The following is a 19,640-nucleotide window of genomic DNA, read 5'->3' on the forward strand; positions in this document are numbered from 1 at the left end:
GAAAACAAATGCCGGGCTAAACTCAAAGCAAATGCACAATATCCGCATAAGCCTTCGACAGCATTGCGTTGACGAGCTTGGCAGCAGCAATAGAAATGGCAGCGATGGCGGCAGCAACAGCTGCTGCAGTAACATCATCAACGGGGCTATTCTTGTTGTTGTTGCTGTTGTTGTTGTTGTTGTTATTATTGTTGGTGCTGGTGATGCTGATGCTGCTGCTTTTGGTATTACAGTTGCCGTACTTGTTGTCTTAATCAAATTCCTTATGCAGCGCTCTATTCACAGGAAAAGCAACAACCGGCAGCGAGAGAACATCAGAAGTAACAGCAGCACGAGCAGCATCAGCCGTGGCAGGAAGCTCAAGTTCAAAACACAACAAACTTGGCAAGCAATGCAAATAAAGCGGAAATGCGGCTCCCGGTTAACCGTCGAGCAATATTGGTAGCAGTCGAGTTATGAAAGTTAGATAATGCTTTAAACTCTACCTTAAACTATTCTATAAGATATCTAAAGTTGACGCTGACATGCAAGGTCGTTTACGCGGTTCGGCCTTATCGCTGCCCTGCCCAAGGCGATAATTTGAGAAATACGCCTAATTAATTGCCATGTCATGCAGTGTGTTGCTTCTGTTGCTGTTGTTGCTGTTGTTGCGCCTGTTATTGGCTTATATGTCTATCGGCCGCAAAAGTTTCAGCTTTATTTTGTTTTCTAACGCAAGCAAATGAGCTGAGGGCACACAGCATAAAGCAACAAATCCTTTTAAGAATTTATGGCCAGAGGCTACGTTCCCTGCCGGCACACACCCTGAACTATGAAAAAAAAAAGACATGCCCGATATTCTTGCAACCGGGCCCACAGCCAGTTCATTTTGAACGCAAGGACTCTCCCGAGAAACAAGAAAAGCAACTTAACCCACAGCAGGGCAACAGCAACAAGCAGCAACAGCAAAAGCTACAACAACAACAACAAAAACAACAACGATAACAACGCCCAACATCGCAACGCAACGGTTACGTGCCAAATCCCATGAATTTCTTATATTCAAAGACCTTTGTAATCGAAAACCGGAAGTAGAGCTAGCCGCAAGTTGGTAACAGTAGTAAAAGTGGTCAAGGCAGACACCACCATGATTAGCACTTCCACTTTGGGAAACTTTGCTCTTAGTTCGACAGACCTTTCCATTAAAGCACAAATTATTCAAATTTCCATGTCAAATCAAGTTAATTATTGCTAGACAAGATCTAACGTGCAGACAGAACTCAGCTGCAGATAACAATGTTAACACATTGATTTGGATTCAGCTCATGAATTCGGAAAAGTTATGTGGGTACATGCACAAACTTGTTACACAACACTGCTGCAGAAAGTGAGCATACCCCGTGGTTCGGTGGGTACAGAGTACACTTAACCACACGCACACAAAGGTTCATCACATTTTAAATTGGGTCAACTGAGGTCGGCGAGAACAACAACAGCAACAGCAACAACAACGACAAAAACACTGGCTGTCATGGGCATCATATAATAACTGACACTGACAGCGAAGGTTTTTTCTTATGTTTTATGTCGCGTCGCGGCATTTCGGTCTATTGAATTATTTATGCAACGTAAAGTGCCTTCGCGTGCCGAGGAGCAACGGATACCGAGTACGGTAACTGAGTAATTTTACAGTCTCATACATACATACATATATAGATTTATACTCTGAATCAGTGATACTCTGGAAGAGTAAATTGCGTTTAGTGAATCTGTATATAAGTATGTACATAAGATATCAACATAAACGGGAAAGGAAATTAAGCAATTTTTAAAGAAGACCTTAAAACATACATACAATATGCATACATTTTCTAGAAGTTACTCCGACTAAAGTGCAAAGGATCCATCAACGCAGACAGGCATTAGCCTTAACAAATAAGGGCGATTTTGATGAACTTCCGTTTAATATTTGAACGGCTCATTTTGTATATAAATATATACATTTATTACAAATATTTATTCCTCTAGCCGAATTCTAATTTAAAACATAATCAAAGAGATTTTCTTAAATATCGAAAAGGTCTTTTAAATGTAAATATTCTTGACCCTCGTATGATTTACTTTCCGGAAGGAAATTATGCCCAAAAAGGAGATACATTTATATTGCTTCTAATGACAATGAACAAATATTTAAATTTGAATAAAGTTTTCAATTTCTTTGTGAAACAAGTAAAACAACTCTAAACTCAAATTAATTATAGTTTCAGATTATTTTTATATTCGGTAAGATTTGCTTTAAATTTTTTTAAATAAATCAGGACTGCGAGAGCTGTAAGAAAAACTAAAATAGAATTGCAAATCTCTAACTTCAGTTTCTGAAATTAAAGCATGGATAAACAGATATAACTATATAGAGTCAGCTAGCCGCCCTGATATGTTTCAATCATGATTTCTTCCGTCTGTTACATAGAGAATAACGAAATTAGTATACCCCGACTTCCTAATGTAAATTGTAATGTATGAATTAATTTATTTGTATTCAAGCATTTATTGTCGAATAATTTAATTATAGTAATAAACTATATTGAAATGACTTTATTAAAATAAAAGTCTATGAATATTCAGCTCCATTAACTGCTGAAAGCGAGCATTCGCTCTTCAAATGTAGTTTGTGTAATTGTTTTATCTGCACTTATGGCTGCTTGTTTCCGTTCGTCAAATTGACAAGTTGCGGTCAGCACTGGGATAATTTACTTAATTGCACATTTATGGCTTTTTGGCTGATTGCGCACTTATTTCAATATTGTGTGTACATATGCCACTTGGCGAACTCACATGCCTCCAATTAACTAAATTGCATTTCTACTGATTTCGATCGGGCCTTGTCACAGTTTGATGAGTTAAATTAAACAGCCGTTAGTCTCATAATCGCATTACACATATTTTAGAATGTTTGATAAAAAGGCAATAATGGCAACATGACGACTGAAGCCCTATTTACATAGTTAGCCTAAAGAAATGCAACCGTATTTTCGGAGTAGACAAAATGTGTAAAAGTATGCCACAAAATTCAACACAGAAAAAAATACCAAAATGTATTTTTCTTTCATTGATGATAAAGTAAAAATGGTCATATGTTATATGTTAAAAATATTTTATTAAAAGGTAATAGCCAATAATTCAAGTGAACAAAATAAAAACTTGTAAAATGCGAAACTCTCTTTGCAAGTTTGTTAAAACAGAATTTAATATATTTTGCAGTGAAACGCGATTTCATTCGTAAAATTCGCGTGAATCAGCAGCGCGAATCGAATCAACGAATTGTGTTCAATCAGTTTTTAGCACTCACAGCAAAAGTAAATACAAATTTTGCGATGTCACAGCATACATACGTATATGCAGAATGAAATTAATTCCGAACAAAATAAATCTGAAATGATGCGTTACTATAAAATGTATAAAATACTTGAAGCGCTTGTTAATTTGCATAACTACTGCCTATGCTTTGTATTTTTATTTGGTGTTGTGTTGCTGTTGTTTGTTTTGCTGTATTTGTTTTTATTATTACTATTACTATTATTTTCTATTTTTTTTTTTAATAATTTTTTTTTTTTTTTTTTTTTTTTTTACGAAACGGTTTTGTTATCTGCTTTGGCCAAACAATAAAGACGAATACAGTTACAGTGGTCGCGGGCTAACGAAATGACTTTGCATTACATTAATTCAATGTCCGCAGCAGGCGGTTCCCACTGTTGTTGTCATGCTAATCGATTGCCATCATTATAAAATATTTATCGTGCATATATTTAATTTCAATTCAATTTCCGAATCACTGGCTATGCAACTATTTGGCTTTAGTGTTGACATTTCTGTTGTTGTCACAGTGCTGTAATATTTTTGGAATTTGTGTGAACGTTTATAATTAATTAATAACATGGCCACAAAATGGCCAAGAATGCAAATTTCTCGCCAGCCGCTGCAACACACAAAATACACCACCTGCCGGCTATCACCTGCCGCCCACCCCCCGCCGCTTGGGATTGGCCCCATATGGGTAACGTTTATTCGCCCCAATGACATCTCGAACCGGTGCTTCCACTTTTTCCGCCATTTCCATGTCCGCGATTCGGCTCGATTGATTCAGCGATATTTGCAATAGGGTTTTGATTTATGCAAACTAATTCGCTGGCGGATACGGCTAGCCGCTTTTGCATTTTACCTCGCTTACAACTCATCCACAGCGCTATACTGGATGAACGGCCAAAAAATAAAATAACACAACAAAAACGCAGTCTCAGCGGCTATCGACTGCGCAATCTGCATCTTCAACGGCGTCTGGCGCCTGGCCCATTGCTGCCGGTTATAAAAACGCCCATCGCCCGCACGGGCAGCATCACACGCCTTTCACACCTCGAGGCGCAATCGTGCACAGTGACAGCGAAAATTGGACTTTGAAGCATCCGTGGAAAATGCGCGCATTTATTGTAAGTTCACCGTGAGAGCTTTTCACTTAAGTTTCATTGATTTTCAATTCGTATATCTTGCAATCACAGATGTTGGCTTTGCTGGCGACAGCCAGTGCAGACGTAGGCGGATATAATTATGGATTAGGCATTGACAATTTGTCGAACGGAGGCTCATTATCTGGCGGCTCGCTGACGGATGGTTCGCTAACCGGTGGCTCTCTAACCGGGGGCTCACTAAACGGTGGCTCTCTAACCGCTGGCTCACTTAACGGTGGCTCATTATCTAGTGGCTCAGTTGGTGACTATGGAACCAACAGCCAACAGCCGGACTACACCGACGGGAATACAGAGTTCAACAAGGAGTTTTTCACATATTCTGCACCCGAGTCGGACTTTGAGGACAACCGCAGTGTCGGCGACCTGGCCGCCTCGCTGAAGAGAAATCTGCGCGTGCTCTTCATTCGTGCGCCGGAGAACAAGGGCTTGGAGAACGCAGCCGTGGCGCTGGCCAAACAGGCGGCCGAGCAGCAGACGGCCATTTACGTGCTCACCAAGCAGGGCGATCTCACTAGCCTGGCTAATAAGCTGCAGAACCTCAATAGCATCAACGCCAGGAAGCCGGAAGTGCACTTCGTCAAATACCGTACTCCAGAGGATGCCATTAATGCGCAGCGCACCATTCAGCAGGAGTACGATCGCCTGGGCGGCAGCTCAACGTCTCACAATGCGGGCATTGCGCCAGTGCTTGACTTTTCCTCCAGGCAGGTGGCTCAGCAGCCGCTGCAGCTGCTCAACGAACGCCAAGCGGGAGCTGTCAGCCTTGAGTCACAAGGCAATGGGAATGCAGCCTCAATCGTCTCGGAGATTGAGCCGAATGCTGCCTACTTGCAGCCAGCAGGCGGTTCGCCTAGCTCCACCTATCTGCCTATTAACAAGGTTAAGTAGGCGTGGCAGTCGCTCGTGCTGCAGCAAATTAGCCAAATTGTACTGCTAAGTTTTTCGCCCTAACGTTCGTTATAAAATACAAATTTAATTTTAATGTACGCTCGTTGTGTTGCTTTTGTTGCCGCTCATTGTGATTAATGGAGTACACCATTTCAGCGTCTTGTAGCTGGTATCAGTAAGCACTTATCCCTGCCCCACACGCCGCCACACGACCAGCAATTAGAACTGAAAGCGCACTGGCATTGGCCTCGCTTAAAACTGGCCTTTCTTCTGGGGGGAGGTCTAGTCCTAGTCCTTGCTCCCCGCACTCCCCTGTTCAGAATTAGTGCCCCGGTTTATGACACGTTCGCCACGGCTTCTGTGGACCCACCCAGAAGGATTACTGCCACACACGCGATCAGAGCCGGAGACCGGCTAATTACATCCATACTGCTGGCTGCTCAGACATAGCTATAGCCAATTTCTTGGGCCTCAAGTTGGCGCGAGTCGCGACATTTAATGGCCGCCCTTTTGGAGGGTCAACACGGCAACATTTTCAGCGCACGAAAAACGAAAAACGAAAAGCGAAAAACGAAAGACGAAAAACAAAGAAACGAAACCACACTGAAAATTAAATGAAAATTACAAGCTGCATTTAAGGGCGCGCCTTTGTAGTTCGCTCGCAGCGAGGCAAGAGCAAAAACGGAGCAAAAAATCCAACACACAATAACAATAAAGAGACCAAGTATGCGGAATTTGCCATAGAAATAGCTACAAAGTAGAATTTGGGCATTCTCAAGAATATTTTATTTTATTTTCATTGTTATTATTATGCGTTTTGTTTAGTTTTTAGTAATTATTTAATTCTATGGAGGCATTGCAATAAATGATTATGTTCTCATTTAAATTCGAAATCGTTTTTGGCAAAAATATAATTTTTCTTCAATAAATAAATAATATTCATTCAATTCAGCAATTCAAACAATTTGATATTTGTGTCATCTCTCTTTTGATTGGCAAATATTTTGTCAAATGTAAATATTCACTTTTATATATACGTACATACCGAAATAAGATTAAGTGCCAGTTCTTCGTTTAAAAACTTTTGAAATTGATTTTTTCTTCAATTGACTTAAATCGTTTTTACGCCCATCGAGCAAAATTGAAACGAAATTTTTGTCAAACAAATAAACGAATGCTGTTTCTCCGGTTTTCTTTCTTCGTTTTTAAAGTTACGCAAGCCAGATTATGGACAGAGACGGCACAAAAGGTTCAAGGTATTCAGCAGCAGCACGCACGAAACCCTAAACCTACATACATACATATGTATGTCTACATTTATCTCCAGAGGCTTGTGCCTCTGTGCACAATGGTCTTACGTGTTGCACAAACATAAATTGTGCAACAACGTGTAAACTACTTTTTGACTGCATAAAATGCCCCATTCATATGCCTTTGCCTGGCTGAGTTTCCTGTGCACGGACACCCTTTTCTAGCTGCCGATGCTACGCCCATACCCCTCCCTGTCCCCTCTCCCACGCCTGTCCTCTGCCCTGTCGCTCAAGTGCACATTCAGCACTACGTGTTATGCCTTTTATGGCTATGCCACTGTTTCTGCTGCCGCTCTTGTTGTTTTTCTTGTTGTTGTGCTGTGTTTTTATTGCAACAATTCTTTAGATTCTTCGGTACGCTTTAAGGGCATTCCGTTGCAGCTCAAGCAGCTGAGCAGAACTCTTAACCAAATGGCGCCCATTCACAAGGCTGTTTAATAGAGCGAGACACAACAATGAGCAGTTAATTTGTGTTGCTCTTAGCCTTGATTGTATTTGGCAATAATTTAATCAAATTTAGTGGTTAATTACGTTGCATGCCCGGCGGCGCACATGGCGCATACCTAATGCAGTTCGGGAGTTCGGCACTTTATAGCAAACATTGACATTCTATTTGCATAAAATCACATGCATAGTAATACAGAGAGAGGGAGTGGGGAAGAGAATGAGAGAGTGAGAGAGTGAGAGAGAGAGTGAGAGAGTGAGAGAGAGAGTGAGAGAGTGAGAGAGAGAGAGAGAGAGAGAGAGAGAGTAAGGCATGTAAGAGGCGCAGTGTATTAAGCATGAACTTAATAAACATTCCAGTGTACGTCACGCCCCACACACCTACACACAGCGTCACACCCACACAACCACACACCCACGCACACACACATACACCTATACGCAAAGAGAAATTTATGCACGCTACTGCAAACATAAACGTGACCGTTACTCGCTACCTTCTGTTGCTGGTTGTTGCTTGTTGCTGTTGTTGTTGTTTTTGTTGCTGCTGCTGCTGCTGCTGCTTGCGCGTTTTTTATAGTTTTTTACTTCGTGCTGGAGTGTTGCATAAATATGCGCCAAGTTTTAATAGTGGGCGCGTCTGCAATTACGCCCACAATCGTACACACATACGTAAATAGTGCGCAGCCTGTAACAGAAGCCATGAATAAACCCCATACATGGTGCCAATACAGGGTGCCTCACCTAAACAAGACTAATGAAATGGATATGTGAAACATGACAAAATGTAGACAAGTCTTTTTTGTTTTCTTTGCATAGTTAGTGTTGGGCTCAGCAATCATCGCTTCATTGTAATTAAGAGCGGCAGTTCATAGAGTATGTTATCATGTAAGAGAATTTGTAACGGAGATCACGCTCTCCCTTTTGCGTTGTCTCTTTCACCCACGCACCGGCTCAGCTTAATCCGCCGGCTCGCGTACATTGTAGTTAGTATGCAATTAACTCTTGTTTAGAGCAGATGCTGTGTTAGATTGACTATTACAAACATAGTAGCGGACAGCACGACAGCCTAGTCGCTTGCTCGCGTCTATCACATAAACTCTGTAAACTCAAATAATCGCTAATAAACTAATCACTAAGTAAATTCAATCGTTTAATAATTTAAAGCTATTCGAAAAATCTCGATAGCTCAACATTTGGTGACCCCGACGTGATTCTCTTTTCGTTTCTTTACATATTTGCATATATATATTGACAGCATCACATACATACATACACCCGTGAACATAAGCAGTGTATATAGCGATTAGTTGCGTGCCGTTACTTTGCCAATTCGCCAGACACTCTTTCGTTCGGTCTGCAATACACTGGCGCCCGTAAAAGTAGTACACATGCGAAAACTTCTGCAAATGACAATCTAATAAAGAATCAACTAATTTCTGAACTATGTCTATGGTTAGTGACTGCGTGTTCTATAGCTTCAATCTATAAGTGATTAAGTTTACATAAGCACAGTGTAATTACATGCTTGCCGTTATTCTTCGTTGACATTGCACTTTTTCGCCACGGCTGCGATACGAGCGCGTCCATAATAATCGTACCGGTGTGCAACAATTCATACGTGTATATTATTTGAGTACCATAATATAATTCTTTGCCAGTTTATTAAAGTTGCAAGTACTCTGCTCGACAAATACGACTTATTCCAAGTTTGTGTCTGCGCTATATATACATTTACTTACTCTTGCAATCGCGCTCGCACCAACGACTTTGAACTCTATCGTGTTGCTCTTGCTGTACTCGTCATGGCGAATTTAGATGCTAGTGCAGTTGCTCCCGAAGATCGCGTGCGGTTTTATAAGCTCAAGGTACAGTCGGTGTTTGAACGCGTAAAAAAGCTACAATCCAAGGTCGATTCAGATGCTCTTGCCGATCACAGTGACAGCACTCTAAATGTTCTACTGGAGCATATCGACAAGCTAAGCCACTCCTTTAGCAAGGCCCATGAAAGTCTAGAGGAGCTCGACTTTACTGAGATGTCCAGCAATTTGCGCACTGACTTTGATGATTTAATAATGGTCATGCAGTCAACAATAATGTCCGAAGTGCAAAGTCGTACTGCTCAAGTGCATCATAGTTCCACGTTTAGTCGTCCAAGTGACCCTCCTCGCGCATCCGCTCCCAGATTGCAGGCTGCACCTGCGTTGCCGCCATTAAAGTTACCTACGTTCAGCGGTGGATATGCTAATTGGGCTGATTTCTACTCAATGTTTTCTACAATCATTGAAAGTCGGCCAGAAATCAGCAATATGGAAAGACTTCAGCACCTCCGGTCCTGCCTCGATGGCGCAGCGTTGGATACGGTTCGCTCTTTGGAAATTTCTAATGATAATTATACAATTGCCATAAATTTATTAAAGCAGAGATATGATAACCGACGTTTAATCTTCCAGGCCCACATCGTAAAGATCTTAGGTCTCAAAAGAGTAGAAAACGGATCCATAATCAAGCTGCGTGAGCTATCTGACAGCTTCAATGTCCATATGCGTGCGCTCAGTAGTCTGGGCACAACAGAGCAGATAGCCAGTGCCATGATTGCTCAGATACTGCTGCAAAAGCTTGATGACGCCTCACAAGCTAAATGGGAAGAGAAATTGGACAACTCAGAGACGGCTCTTCAGATACCCAGATATGAAGAAGTCTCCTCATTTCTTGAGCTTCGTTGCCGTACTTTGGAATCGATGAAATTTGCTCTTACAAACTATTCGTCAAGTAAGCCGATGAATTCTTGCAGTAAGGTTGCTACCAGTAGATCAGCATTTCTCGTAACCGGCCACAGTACTCACAGTTGCAATTTTTGTAATGATCTTGAGCACACAATCTACAAATGCCCAAGATTCGCAAACTTGTCTCCTAGTCTTCGCCTGAATGAGGTCCGAAAGGCTGGCTTATGTTTGAATTGTCTCAAGGGAGGTCATCAGTCGCGACAATGTGGCTCGCGCAGTTGTCGGGTCTGTGGAGTCAAGCATCATACGCTTCTTCATCTCGGCCACTCCAGCACATCGCAGGCAGCAATTCCGCCCCATCAACAATCTTCAACATCAAGAGTACAGACCATCCCTCAGCCCTCAGCACCAGCCACTACTCTCTTATCCAAGGATCGGCACAGCGATGTTGTGCTCCTGGCTACCGCAGTGGTTCTGGCAAGGAATCGGTTTGGCGAGCTTGTTCCTTGTCGTGCGCTTTTAGATTCAGGCTCTCAACTACATCTCATTACAGCCAGATTTGCGAATCTCCTGCAACTTAAGAGAACAAAATCGGTGGCATCTGTATGCGGCGTAGGCGACTCCAATGTTGCCATGGATGGCAGCAGCATTTGCCTCACTCTTCAAGCTCATGCATCTGAATATACAACTAGCATAACGGCTATGGTAGCTACAAATATAACTGGCAGGCAGCCCAGTTCTAATGTGAATACGAGCAATTGGAGCATACCGCAAAATATAGTGCTGGCAGATCCAGCTTTCCATAGGCCGCAACGAGTAGATCTGCTTATCGGAGCTAGCCTGTTTTATGATTTGCTCTGTGTGGGACAAATCAAGTTGATGCCTGGACTTCCATTGTTACAGAAGACTCGTCTTGGTTGGGTTGTATCAGGTGGCGAGGCTCGCAACCACAACTCCGTGCTAATAGCTTCAAAGACGCCTTTGGATCCGATTACAGACTCCTGTGCTGATATCAAGTTGGACAGTCTCGTTCGTCGCTTTTGGGAAGTTGAGCGCTGCAGCGATTCCATTGTAAGGTTCAGCAAGGAAGACTCAGACTGCGAAGCGCATTTTGCGAGGCATTACAATCGATTGGCTAGTGGCCAATATACAGTACGCCTGCCTGTTAAGCTTAGTTGCGAGCTTCTTGGAGATTCTTATGAGCAAGCGCGACATCGGTTTCTCAATTTGGAGAAGAAATTGAGTCGTTTGCCGCATATAAAGTCTCAATACTCAGCATTTCTGAAAGAGTATCTTGAACTTGGTCACATGTCACGCGTTCCTCTAAATTCATTCCATCTATGCAGATATTTTCTTCCTCATCACTGCGTTCTGAAGGATGATAGCACAACTACCAAGCTTCGCGTCGTCTTTGATGGATCTGCATCTACAACAACTGGGCATTCGTTGAATGACATTCTAATGTCAGGTCCCGTCATTCAGCCAAAATTAGTCGACATATTATTGCGCTTCCGATCTTATCCAGTTGCACTCACCGGCGATATTTGCAAAATGTATCGTTGCGTGAAAGTACCTGAGCCGGACAGCTATCTACAATGCATTTTATGGAGGAATTCGCCAGATGATGAGTTGGAAGTTTTCAGGCTTGATACGGTAACATATGGAACAAAACCAGCGTCATTTTTGTCTGTGCGCGCCATGCATCAGCTTGCCGTAGATGAAAGGAACGCATTCCCAGTCGGGTCCGACGTACTGCTTCGCGATTTCTATGTTGATGATTTGATTAGTGGAGGAAATTCAGTCGAAGAAGCAAGACTTGTTATGCAAGAGACAGCTGGAATCTTGGCATGTGGGAAGTTTAAATTGAGGAAGTGGTGTTCAAGCCATCCCATGGTACTGGACGGCGTAACAGACTGCGACAAGGAATCGCTCATTAGGTTCAATGATGGCAGCGACATTACAAAGACACTTGGCCTTGCATGGGATCCGGCATCTGATCAACTTCTTTTCTCATATCTAGCTCTGAATTCAGCCTCTAAGCCCTCCAGGCGCTCTGTTCTCTCGTCGATTGCTAGGTTTTATGATCCCCCTCGGCCTGGTCGGCCCAGTAATAACGAAAGCTAAAATCTTCTTGCAACAACTCTGGAGGCATAAACTTGATTGGGATGAGAGTCTCCCGTCTGCATGTCACACTGCATGGCTAGACATTTGCAGCAACTTTGGCAATGGTCTTAGTAGTGCATTTCCCAGGCTATCATTAATACCAGGATCGAAGGTTGAGGTCCATGGATTCTGCGATGCCAGCATCGAGGCATACGGAGCTTGCATTTATATTGTATCCAGAGGTCAGCATACCATCAGCAGGTTGCTTTGCTCTAAGTCTCGAGTTGCGCCTCTAAAAACGCTCACGGTTCCCAAGCTGGAACTATGCGGGGCAGAGTTGCTTGCGCGTCTAATGAATGAAGTGGCTCGCTTAGGCATTTTCGCAGGCGAGTTTCATTGTTGGTCTGACTCTACTGTTGCGCTTTCTTGGATCAATGACGAGCCCGGACGATTTAACGTTTTTGTTTCAAATCGCATCGCCACGATACAAGATCTCACATCAGCAATGGAATGGCACTATATACCTACAACACTGAATCCCGCGGATATATTATCTCGGGGTGCATTGCCCTCGGATTTAAATGCCTCATTACATTGGTTCAACGGTCCAGGTTTCCTCTGTAAGCCCAGATCTCAGTGGCCAGTCTCAGCACTTCCAGAAAGAACTTCAATTGAGCGTCGAAGAACTGTGCTTCTTGTAAAGGACGCAGTCCATGATGTCTCTATGGACTGCAAGTTTGTGAATTCTTTCGGCCGCTTGCAGCGTACGTTTGCATACGTATCAAAGTTTATTAAAAAAAGTCATGGTCCAGGAATAACCCTAGCAGACATCCGGAACGGCACTCATATACTGTTAAGAATGATTCAACGAACACATCTCTCAGACGACATAAATGCTCTTCGAAATAAAGGAAGGGTTCCGTCATCCAGCAGTCTAGCCTCGCTGTCACCGTTCCTTGATGAGATTGGGCTGCTACGTGTCGATGGTCGTCTCAAAAACTCAACTTTAAATTTCGATAGTCGCCATCCAATTATTTTGCCCAAAGTTCATCCAGTAACTAGAGCCATCATAATGCATTTCCATCAGCGAAACTTGCACGCTGGTCCCCGAGCAGTGCTAGCGTTGGTTCGTTCCCAATATTGGCCAATTGGAGGTAGAAAAACTGTAGCCAGTGTAATTCAGAGATGCGTAATTTGCTTTCGTGCAAGGCCCCGACTCGTTGAACACATAATGGCAGATCTACCCAAGGATCGAGTCGACGGCTATCGGGTCTTTGGAGTGACTGGAGTCGACTTTTGCGGACCCTTCTTTTACAAGCCTGAGTCACGAAACAAGGCGCCTGTGAAATGCTACGTTTGTGTGTTTATTTGTTTTGCTACGAAGGCTATTTGGTTGGAGTTAGTCAAGGATTTAACTACCGCGGCATTTTTGCATGCACTTCAACGTTTCATATGCACCAGAGGAAAGCCAAGTCAAATCTGGTCGGATAACGCCACAAACTTTCTTGGTGCCCGCAATCAGCTTCAGGAGTTGAAGCGTCTATTTCTGTCAGACACCCACCAGAAGGCTGTGAAGGATTTCTGTTTGGCAGACTCAATCGAATGGCATTTCATCCCTCCACGATCACCTCACTTTGGTGGCTTGTGGGAGGCTGCAGTGAAGACAGCGAAGCATCATTTTTACCGATGTGTTGGGTCCTCCGTCCTAACTTACGATGAGCTTCGCACACTGGTTTGCAACATCGCTGCTGTCGTTAATTCACGCCCTTTAGTTTCGATTTCAGAGCACCCATCAGACATAGACGTGTTGACTCCTGCGCATTTCATCAACGGTGGCCCTCCTTCGTCCTTCAGTGAGCCAAACCTGACAGGGCTCAATTTTAATCGTTTGGATGCTTGGCAGCGCGTAAGCTATCTCCAGCAGGTGTTCTGGACTCGTTGGCGGGACGAATATCTCAACTTGTTACAACAGCGAGCGAAATGGAGAACTTCCAAACCTGGCTTGGCTGTTGGCAACATAGTTCTTGTGAAGGATGAGAATCTACCTTCACTTAAGTGGCCACTAGCCAGAATAATCGAACTTATCCCTGGAAGTGATGGCGTTGCACGGGTAGCCCTACTAAAAACTGAAGCTGGCGAGATAAGAAGAGCTACAAATAAGCTGTGCTTGCTGCCCCTTAAGGATTCTGTTGAAGACTAAGTCTTCAACGGGGGGAGGATGTTGGGCTCAGCAATCATCGCTTCATTGTAATTAAGAGCGGCAGTTCATAGAGTATGTTATCATGTAAGAGAATTTGTAACGGAGATCACGCTCTCCCTTTTGCGTTGTCTCTTTCACCCACGCACCGGCTCAGCTTAATCCGCCGGCTCGCGTACATTGTAGTTAGTATGCAATTAACTCTTGTTTAGAGCAGATGCTGTGTTAGATTGACTATTACAAACATAGTAGCGGACAGCACGACAGCCTAGTCGCTTGCTCGCGTCTATCACATAAACTCTGTAAACTCAAATAATCGCTAATAAACTAATCACTAAGTAAATTCAATCGTTTAATAATTTAAAGCTATTCGAAAAATCTCGATAGCTCAACAGTTAGTTTATAGTTATTTTCTTTTTAGTCGGCACCCTGTACTCGAGCACCCTGTGCCCACCCTATAGCTTCAAGGCCTTAAATGTTGCAGGTCAGGCAGAGCGCAGTTCACTTGCACCCGTGCCACCTGGCTTATGCTCTTCCGGGAGCGGTCTCGTGCACTTTGGATATAAATTATTGCTTATTAACGTTAAGTTTTCAGCAAAATTAGTTTTTCACAGGCACACACACACACACATACGCCCACACACACATATACACAGTCGCACGCGCCGCATTTTGAAATGCGGCAAATTATTTATAAAATGTTTTTGCCTTTGCGCGTTGCCAATGCAATTAGCTGGCAAGGAAATGGCGCAATAGCTAATCATGGTTTCCACTTAGGGATAAATTAACCCACTAGCGTTTCCAAGTATTAACAGATACATGCGCATACATAATCGCAGAGCACACACAATTGGGAAATGGCGAATTCGTAGGTGAAGGCAACATTGGCTGGCAATTGGGCTAAAAGCTTTTCAGGGCTGGCTAGAAGCTACTCGGAAACAACCTGTGAGTTAAATATGTTACAATTTGGGTTTCCAGGTAGCCTAATTAAAACCAACTGCAAAACGCCAGACAGTCTGCCTGAAGTATGTAACTGCGCCAGCTAAGATGACAGTACAATCCCAAAACATGCCGCATTTGCGTTATTGTCTTACGCCTGTCTTGGCCTGGCTTACGGCTTTGCCATTGCACTTTATGTCAGGGCCACTTTGCTGGCGACCCATGTAAATGCCTGCCACGTGGCTTATGTGTAGTAAATGTGTGTGTGTGTGAGTGCGACGCACGACCTCACAACTTCAAAGAACGGCAGCAGCAGGTAGGAATTGTGGCGCTGCCTGTCATTAAACTAGCACCACGCACACACACCCACACACACACACACACACGCATGCCCCTGGCTTTGAAAGTTGAGCTAAAAAAGTTGGTATATTGGAAAACTTTTCCTTCTTGATTTTTAATATCACAGGTGAGCGTAAATAATTTATTGCATTCATTTACGTTTCACTTCCAATCGCATCACATAAACATTTCCAGCAGGCAGCAGGGGGCGCAGGGGGCGGTATTTTTGGTATACGCACAACAATAAAAGGCTAAAGGAGCTGAGGATAAGAACAGGCTGTCCGTCTGGCTGGCTGGTTGCCTGGCTGGCGGCTTTAACAATGTGCCAACATCGCGGCACATGCATAAGCCAAATCCTTTTAGACCATAGATAAGAAAACTTTAATAAACACGCCACACACGCAACCTGGGAAATTGATAAGAATATGAAAACTTTGTGCTGGGCACTGGCACTGAACAGCTGTCACGATGGGCTGAGGCGGTTGTGGTGGAGCATGGGTGAACAACTTTGCACATTGCATACTTTTAGCAACAGCTCGACGTCTGCTCCGCTGACGGCTAAAGTTGCTGCGTTTTAATTTGCCAGGCTCATAAATAAAATTCAGCTTATGCCAAGCATCCTCGGGGGAAGGATCGGGTTGATTAATGGGCCCGGTGTAGACTAACCTGTGCTTCTTCAACTCCATCTGCTGCTTCTTGAGCTCCATCTGCTTCTTGCTGATATCGTAGTTGCGCTGATGTATCTCGTGTATCTCACCGATGTCATGATAATTGGCCAGCATGCCGAACGGATTGTTGTGTATGTTGCCAAGGCTGCCATGATGTCCGTGTCCGTCGTGGCCGTGATGTGGCGCATACTGCGAGAACTCATCTGCAATGGCAACAGCAAAGCGAGATTCAAAATTGTCCTAATTAAAGTAAACGTTGCAGCAGCTGGCGCCGCACTCAATGACAAACTGAAAATAATTGCTTAATTGCACTTTCTGTGTGCCGTTAACTAAATGAGGACTCACTCAAGAATACCCTGTATAATTATGCGATATTTTACATTTTTGTGAACTTGTAAAGCTGATGCTAGTATTTCTAGAAATCATTTCATTCCCCATTTAGTCTACGGAGTAAAATCGTGTGAGGTTTACGTAAATTAAAGATTATAATATAACTAACTGATCTTCTAGATAAAAGATATTCATTCCTACTGAGATATACTGAGAGATCACATTAGGAGCTCGTCTTTCTACTTCAGAGTCTTATAGATTCTTTGAGATCGTAACATTCCTAGCTCCTATATTAATCCAATGCTTTATAAATCTCAACTTGGCATCCATGATCTACTTACCAATCGGACGGGAGCCGCCCCAGCGTAGGCTCTTGTCGTAGCGATCTATGTAGTGGGGCACGTGGTACTGAGGCTGATATTGGTTGTAGTACTGCTGCTGGTAGTAGTGCTGCAGCTGTTGCTGAGTCAGAGACGTCGGCTGCTGCTGTGTGCGACGCTGATGCTTGCCGTTGAACGAGTGAACGTGATGTGTGCGGATGTATTTCTCCTCGACCTGTCCGAATAGAGTTAGAGATGCCATGAAATTTTTGGGTCGCAGTATGTAATCGAGTGCGAATGAAAGTCATTTCAATGTCAAACTTTTGGATACAACTGTAAATTAAAAATGAATCATACGGGCAAAGCCTCATACCCTCATCACGACATCTGGACGCCCCTGGGCCCACGACGCCTGGTCAGATGGTGGCCGGGCCGAGCGTTTATGAATAAATTTCATTTTAGAGTTTACCATATTCTGTGCGCCAACGGCAGATATAATAAATTTATTTATATTTCATTTCCTTTTCCCTTAACTACAGTTGTTGTTGTTGTTGTTGTTGGCGAGTAGCAGCAGCTGCTGATGCTGGTGGTGCTGCTGCGCATGCTGCGGCTGACCCACACAGGAGCTGGGTTTCGGGGCCTTGGTCTGGGTAATTAAAATGAAAGCTCCATGAGCCGCGCGCATGTAGGCCATAATTATAAAATGGCTTAAACTGATGTTAATCTTAATGCAGCCCCACTGACATTCCGGCGTCCCCTGACAGCCATTCCACATCTACATTCAGGCGCATGCTGCAGCTCTGGCCCCACCCCCACCCGCAATTGTAGCGATTCCTCCTATCGCCAGAGCAATTTAACTGTGAACGATTAGCCGACTATTGTGCAGTTGGCTGAATAAATAGTTGAAATTACGCATACGCACCTTTTTGCCATTGATTAGCCACGTCACATGCGGGGCGGGCCGCCCTCGAGTGGTGTTGCACAGTGCGAACAGCTTCTCGCCTATGGCGAAGGGAGTGCGCTTTCGAAACTTGATGGTGGGCGGTCCTGTCTGAGGCACTGTAAGGGCATTACGAGATAGGGGTAGCAATTAGTGTCAGTTAACTCGAATTAGTTTGGCATTTGCTACGCACAGAAAACGCTCATTAGCTCGTCGGCGCTGGCCTTGGTAAAGATGGGCGTGTCCGTTGATACCTCACAGTAGAATTGGCCCGACAAATCGAACTGCACATCCTTCAATGTCACTTGCGTTTCGTTCGAGTTCTCCCACTGTTCAATAAGGGATGCAAAATGCATTTATTATAATTAAGAAACATGTTAAAACGGGTATGTACGACTGCCAGAAACTCTGTTCGCCGATGTTAATTAACAGCATATATATATATATATATATACATTATTTATACATATTAATATTGAATTTTCCAATTTTATTCTATCGGTTTTGAAAAACCATATCAACTCATCTATAACATCTAAATTGATTGGGCATTATATTGTACATATTGTATATATTGTAGTAATAATGTCGAAAAATCTGTTGGTTTTCAGTCTGTTAAATCAACAAAACATCAAATTTAATTTGTGACTGCGCTCAAACAATAATTAATTCCATAACCTATATACTCTTATAAATTTATTAAATGATTCATTAGTCAATCACTCTTAATGCTCGATGCAATGTGCATAAGTGCATGATAATTAATTTAATTTCACCAACTGCCGTTACGTTCAGCTAATAATTTTATAACGTATTTGGTATGAGCATCGAATTATATTATGACCTGTAATGGGCCTGAGTCGAACTTTATTTACTGCGTTATTGATTCCATTATTAATAGCTATGGACAGATTGGCTTTGATGGTTGAATAAAAATTAATTAAAATTAATGAGACATAAATAGTCTAATGAAATGAAAACATTTTTATTTGTTTTACATATGAATATAAAAATATATCTCGTTCTTATACCCTGAACCTATTGAAAATGGGAAATCAGGGTATAATGGTTTTGCATGCCTAAATTTTATTATTATTTTAAATTGGTATGCTTTTAATAATAACTTTTTAATCCAATATATTATATAACTAACATGTTTTTGTTTTACGCTTCACCACTGAATTAAAATTTATAATAACTAAGTGGAACTGAAAAATGATTTAATTAAGCAGAAAGACATGTTTGATTTTCCTCAAAGTCATAGTTGATACTACAGCTTATATAAAGCTAATAATTATGTTGAAAAAACATTGACAGTGATAATATTATATAATATGATTATTACTGACATTTTAGCCTTCAACCAATCAATAATTCGTATAATATAAATGGGGAGTGTAAATAGAGTCAATTTATACTTATTTATTCAAGTCGATATTAACCACATGTCCTCTCGCCATCTCACGTCAATTTCTGATTACTTACATCAATTTCGGCTCCTTCGATGGTTGAGTTACGAAACGGCGGATTGCGTCCGTTTATGAACTCGAAGAACTTGCCCTTCTCAACCTTGAGCCATGTCACCTGCAATCAAACAGAAATATATATATATATATATACGGCGTATTATTAAAACAGTGTTTCGTAACACTTGTGTTGTTGCTAGGCTGTCTGTGGCATTGATTGAGCAACTGCCTCAATTCGAATGCGAGACACTGTGTCAGTTCGTGGCTCTCGTTCAGTTCATTGTGTTTGGAGTATTTCATTAAATGGCATGCGGCGTACATATATGCCGCAGGTGCGGACAAATGATGAATAAAAAATTAAATGGAAATGAAAATGAAAATGAAAATATAAAAACACAAATGGAATGCAATTTAACTTTGCAACAAGTTGCACGAACTTTTTGCAGCGACAATTAAAACGCGCGTTAA

At 42.5% G+C, this 19,640-nt stretch overlaps 2 protein-coding genes across 2 annotated transcripts in view; one reads left to right on the top strand and one right to left on the bottom strand.

Moving 5' to 3' along the window:
* The window catches only part of LOC6573739, a 51,104-nt gene that overhangs the window by 8,049 nt on the left and 23,415 nt on the right, over positions 1 to 19,640 (bottom strand). Inside the window, exons 3-7 of the mRNA XM_001999762.4 lie at positions 19,192 to 19,290; positions 17,900 to 18,035; positions 17,689 to 17,825; positions 16,788 to 17,001; positions 16,115 to 16,319 (exon numbers count right to left, since the gene is read on the bottom strand). Coding sequence (XP_001999798.2) covers positions 16,115 to 16,319; positions 16,788 to 17,001; positions 17,689 to 17,825; positions 17,900 to 18,035; positions 19,192 to 19,290 — 791 coding nt within the window. The remainder of the gene's footprint in view (positions 1 to 16,114; positions 16,320 to 16,787; positions 17,002 to 17,688; positions 17,826 to 17,899; positions 18,036 to 19,191; positions 19,291 to 19,640) is intronic.
* On the top strand, positions 4,224 to 5,488 carry LOC6573740. The gene is made up of 2 exons (XM_044007251.1): positions 4,224 to 4,463; positions 4,533 to 5,488. Exons 1-2 carry the CDS (start codon positions 4,449 to 4,451, stop codon positions 5,388 to 5,390), a joined length of 873 nt encoding a protein of 290 aa, XP_043863186.1. The 5' UTR covers positions 4,224 to 4,448; the 3' UTR covers positions 5,391 to 5,488.

Source organism: Drosophila mojavensis, unplaced genomic scaffold (genome assembly GCF_018153725.1).
Source record: "Drosophila mojavensis isolate 15081-1352.22 unplaced genomic scaffold, ASM1815372v1 contig_16, whole genome shotgun sequence".
NCBI lineage: Eukaryota > Metazoa > Arthropoda > Insecta > Diptera > Drosophilidae > Drosophila > Drosophila mojavensis.